Source organism: Homalodisca vitripennis, chromosome 3 (assembly GCF_021130785.1).
Source record: "Homalodisca vitripennis isolate AUS2020 chromosome 3, UT_GWSS_2.1, whole genome shotgun sequence".
Lineage (NCBI taxonomy): Eukaryota > Metazoa > Arthropoda > Insecta > Hemiptera > Cicadellidae > Homalodisca > Homalodisca vitripennis.
The window spans coordinates 175,216,916-175,222,521 of NC_060209.1; the positions used below are offsets into that span (position 1 = coordinate 175,216,916).

At 32.4% G+C, this 5,606-nt stretch overlaps 1 protein-coding gene across 1 annotated transcript; it reads left to right on the forward strand.

Moving 5' to 3' along the window:
* Nucleotides 1-1,103: 1,103 nt before the first annotated feature.
* On the forward strand, nucleotides 1,104-4,245 carry LOC124358482. The gene is made up of 4 exons (XM_046810776.1): nucleotides 1,104-1,617; nucleotides 1,777-1,908; nucleotides 2,656-2,910; nucleotides 3,391-4,245. The coding sequence occupies exons 1-4, from the start codon at nucleotides 1,513-1,515 to the stop codon at nucleotides 4,243-4,245; spliced, it is 1,347 nt and encodes a 448-aa protein (XP_046666732.1). The 5' UTR covers nucleotides 1,104-1,512.
* The last annotated feature ends 1,361 nt before the right edge of the window (nucleotides 4,246-5,606 follow it).

Below are 5,606 nucleotides of genomic sequence, written 5' to 3' on the forward strand. Positions count from 1 at the left end.
GATTTTCTTTCTTTTAGTTTGGAAAAGTTTGTTTAAAAACAGACTTCTGTGAAAATAAGGTATATTTTGATTATTTATTTCAATATCAGTATTGTATTGTTCTTGCTATTGTTTGTTTAGTAAATAATTATTTTGATTTCATTATAGAAAGATAATTTCCTAACATTCCAAAATTACTTGTGTATATAGTGTTCCATAAAACCCACAAGCCTCCCTCGTAATTAAGAAAGCCATGACAAGATAATCACAGCCATGTTAACATATCTTGTGAGAACCACTGGCCTCTTAAAAAATCCTGGGGAGAATTTAATAAAATTCTGAAAGCCACTTGAAGTGGCTTGTTAGCTTTAGTGGTTAAGGTTTTATTTAGACATGTATTCTTTCAGAAATGGCTCACAATAAATGGTAATGTGATGAAAATAGATTATGTCATGTAAAGCCATATAATTATTTACTTTCCCTCAAAATGTGATTTCACTTGAGCTAAAGAATAAAAAATATTTCTACAGAGTAGAAAGTAATGGACTACCTTTCCATATCTCCACATTATTTTTATAACATGCAATGTAAACTAAATATATTCTTCAGAGAAAAACCTACTTTGTATATCATGAAAATTATACTATTATACTTTTTTAAAGGAGAGTCTGGTCCCCTGTTAAGCCTTATTCTGCTAATTTTTATGGTTAATTATTTAGGTAATTTGTACGTAGTTTAATCAAACATCATAGTACAAATAAGCAACAAGTAGGACATTGATTCACATGACAATGCTATCTTATATCATCATTATATAAGAGGCCAAATATATCGTTACCAATATAGGAGGTTTAAAAACACACACAAACACGGACACCTATGGACTATCCCTCTTTACCTGTCCCAACATTATCTACCAAAACCTGCGCCCTCTTATAACTCACAGACCTTCGATCAAGATACATCATACTATCCAACTGTGTAAGCACACAATGAACATAAAATCAATAAAGCTAAGTTATTGTACATATGGAAAAATAGTCATTGTTTTAGTTGACACTTATTTTCAGTAACCGACAGTTGCTCTCTTTAATCCCAATTACATATACTCTGAAATGGACCTATATATGCATAATGGAACCAACCAACAATTTTTGGGAAATTGAGATATCACCGCCATCTTGAAGAGCTTGAAAGAATTTATACCCTGATTTTTTTACTTTAACTGGCTTTGAAACTACAAATGCAAAAAAAAAATCATGAAAAAACATCAAATGCTGTATGTCGGATTCAATATTATGAATAAGGGAACCAAGTGGCTTGGTTCTTTGTTTCAAAATTCAGAGACTGGTTTTGTAATATGCATAACAGAACCAACCAACTTGATTCTCTTTGTTGTGTAGTCTTCATCTTGATCAGCTGTTTTGCATACAGGAACCAAGTTTGAAGTTAGATAAACCTGCTTGCAATACAATAATAATAGAGTAACATAAATGATTGTTTTATGTCTGTATTGTGTCTAAGTGTTACAAAATGGATATAAAGAGAAGAACTTTGTTAATTATGGAAATGGCAAAAGTTCAAACCCCTGATTCTTCTGAACCAGATCATGAGCCTACGTTATTGGAAACTGATCAGGTAAGCACATAATTTTTAGGTTAAATAATAGGTTTTTGAGCCTTGACTAATAATTACTTATATTTATAATGAAATATTGTAATAATAATAAATATACATTAAAATAAGATGAAATTAATATTTTCCAGTAAAATAAATAATTAATTGCCTTTGTTTCAGGAGTCGACAAATATACAACAAGAGCATAGCTATGTCTGCAATGATAGTCCTATATCACATAAACCTACACAGAATGAAGGAGAAAACGGTGTAGATCTCAATGAAATGTTGGAAAATAACATGCCTGATTTGGTAAGTTTAGATTTGGTATAAACTTATCTGAAGGACAGATACAAATTTATTTCGAACATAACCTAGCCTATAACAATAGCTAACAAACTGGCAAAAGTTTAGGGTAGTGGTGTTAATGGCAGAAAGATTTTTTCTACACATTACTTGCAGTATTACGTACCAAAAACTGGCCTAGCCTTTATTTATGAACTTTTGGTATATATGCAGCAGTTGGTACTTGTGGAAAAATCAATATTTTTTACTAATTTCCATGTAAAATTACTTGCTGAACATGAATATGACGGTCTTTTTTGTCGGAAAAGTCGTTAAATGTTCCAAGGCAGCAGATTACAATCATTGAAATCTGTACTTTAAGTAGCATTTAAGTGAATTTAACAGCGTTTCCGACAAAAAAGACCATTATAATCGTGTTCAGCAAGTAATTTTACATGGAAAAATGTTTAAAAATATATATTTTTCCACAAGTACCAACTGCTGCATAGTTACCAAACTTTTTGTTTGGTATTGGATTTTTTAGTTCAATACTAGGCCTAAATTAAATACTAAATAAAAGGTTTCAAAATATCGCCTATTTGCTAATTTTTTCGATTGTCAGCGTGCAAAGCTGTTAGGTTATATTATTATAATTAGGATTGGTAAGCTACTATTCATGTTCATGACTATCTTATTTAGAAATTATGCCAAAAATGACAAAATACTTCTTTTAATCTGAACTACTTCAATTTACAACTTTATGTTCTGTTCTAGGATACAAGCTACCTGGATATTTCAAAAATGGAAATTGTGTACGACTTTCCAAATATTTCATTTGATACCAGCAAATCACAAGAACCTAGTCTAACAGATTCAATATTAGATGATGGTGATAGTGTTCAATTATCTGGTGCTATTGAAATTACAGATAATATTGGAAGAATGATGGTAGAAAATGGAACTAACCATGCACCAGATGATCTTAACTCTTTTCATATTGTTCCTCATCTGGAAATGGAAGAGCATGAGGTAAGAAAAAGGAATACAAATTTTAACATACATAAATTCTTTTCAGGTCCGTAAAAAATCTTCCAGTTATCTGGTAGAGATCTCTTAATGTCTTAAAATTATTGATCGTTTGTAACATATCTTTGCTCCGGCTCTTAGGCTATGGTACTGTCAATGTTGTATTTTATGAATAGATCATAACCAGAAAATCAGTCGGCTGTACTACTAACTCAACTAAAGATTTTTATTTTAAAGATGTTATGTCTAAAATAAATGGTTGAAAATGAATATTTATTAAAGTATACTTTATACCCAAGTAATATTTTTACTCAAGTTTTACTGAAATGTGTTTAAAGAAAACTCATTCATTCTCCCAGCATGTGATTGAGCATCCAAGTAATTAAATCCATGATCTCTTAAACTTAAGTCCAAGACACTAACCATTAGACTAGCAAACTGCCTATTATGACCCTGAAGCTAATAATCTGTTTTTTTTTTCAGAGTATGCAAGATGATGACCCACTAATTACTGGAAATCAAAATAATTTAATTAATGTTGGTGAACTAAATACTGAAGAACCGAACATTGAGGATCAAGTAGTCGAAGTAATTGCTGAACCCCAGATTGATAACAACAGAGCAGAAGTAGTAGACGAAACGCCTAGCATAACAGATGATAGCTCTTCTAGTGGTTCTGATTTTGAAGAAATTGACAGTTCAGGAAGACCAAAGAAAGGTAGGAAGAGAAAGTATGCACATCAATCTAGAGATATCAGAAAAAAAAGGAAAAATAGTAATAAAAAATACATTTCTCAAACAGGAAAAGTTGTGTACCCTAAAAACTTCAGGGATTTTCATTGTGCTTGCAAGTGTAATGAGAAAGTGTCACTTGAAGTAAGAAAAAGCACTTTTAAGAAATTTTATGATTTGGGGGACTATAATGCCCAAAACATGTTTATTTGTGCATCAGTACAGGAAGAAAAAACAAAAAGACCAACAGTACAACTATCTAAAAGACAGTTTACAAGGAAATATACAATTAACAATACTGTTATTTGCAGGAATATGTACGTACAAACCTTAAGAGTGTCCACAAAAAGAATTAATACAGCTCTTAAAAAGCTTAAAAACGATAATGTGAAAGATGAAAGGGGGAAATGTGGTGGCAGTAACAAGATTGAAGACAAACGGATTGAAGAAGTCCGAAACCACATTAAAAGAATTCCAGCATACAAGTCCCACTACTGTAGAACGACAACAGAATCATGCTGGTTACCCCCTGATATGACATTGCCACGTATGTACAGTTTGTACAAGGCTGAAGTAGAGCATCCTGTGTCCCAATCAAAAATATAATCAAATATTTTATGCAGATTTTAACCTAAAACGGAAACCACTTCAGAAAGACACCTGCAGTACCTGTGACACACTACATGCCCTGGAAAATTCAACTACCAGTGATATAGAGAGAGATGAAATTAAAATAAAACATGAGGCTCATCTGAAATTAGTCGAAGAAGTAAGAGCTCAGTTCAAGGACGACTTACTAACGGCAAAAAACTGTTGAATCAAAACAAACGCTGTCTTTTGATCTTCAAAAAACCCTACCATTACCTCGTCTGCCGACAAATGTCATTTACTATAAACGACAAATCATGCTTTATAATCTGGGTATTCATTCGGGGAAAACTGGTAAAGGTCATTTTAATGTTTGGCTGGAGAATACTGCTGGCCGAGGTACTCAAGAGGTTGGCTCTTGTTTGAAGAGGCATATTTTGGAAAATTGTCCTGGGATTAAGGAATTGACCTTGTGGTCCGATTCATGTGGGGGGCAGAACAGGAGCATAAAAATAGTTCTCCTCCTCAAACATGTCCTTAGCTTACACCCGACCTTGGAAAACATTGTCTTAAGGTACATGATTCCAGGGCATTCTTACCTTCCCAATGACGCAGAGTTTGGGGATGTCGAGTGCCACTTGAAGACACAACAGAGAATGTACACAGATTCAGATTACATAAGTGTGATGGAGAATTGTAGGAGAAAGAACAAGTTTATTGTAACAAGAATGGAAAAAGAGGACTTCTTTAGCACATCAGATTTAGAAAAGAAAATAACAAACAGGAAAGAAGATGTAGATGGAATAAAAGTTGGATGGCTTAAGTTCAGAGAAATTGAAATCTTTAAAGATAAACCTTTCTCAATATTTGTAAGGACAAGTCTAGGTGGACTGCAACAAGAAATTGATATAAAGAAAAAGAAGAAGGTAGGAGCTAATACGTGCTACTTGCGATTAGCAGAAAATTTACCACTCCTATGGCCCAATGGAAAAGGGATTTCATTGCCTAAGTTAAAAGATCTCAAGTCAATCATGAGTTTAATCCCATCAGATGCGAAGGAATTTTACAAACAATTTTCCTCTGACACCAACGTACAAGATGATATTGATGGTTTCAATGCGAATCTGGATTTTGAACTAGAGGCTGAGGAAAATATCAATTAAGTGAATATAGCATTATGTTCTAGTTTTTTTAATTTGTTCTACTATAAAAATAAATACTAGTGATGACGTATGAGAGATGAAAAGATCCAACTTTCATCAACGATGTAACTGATTGTTATAACGTTTTCCACACACTAAAAAATAATACAAATAGATATTATGTAATTTTATTAGTAATAGATTTTTTAATAAAGTTATTTTTAAAATGAGGTGTAT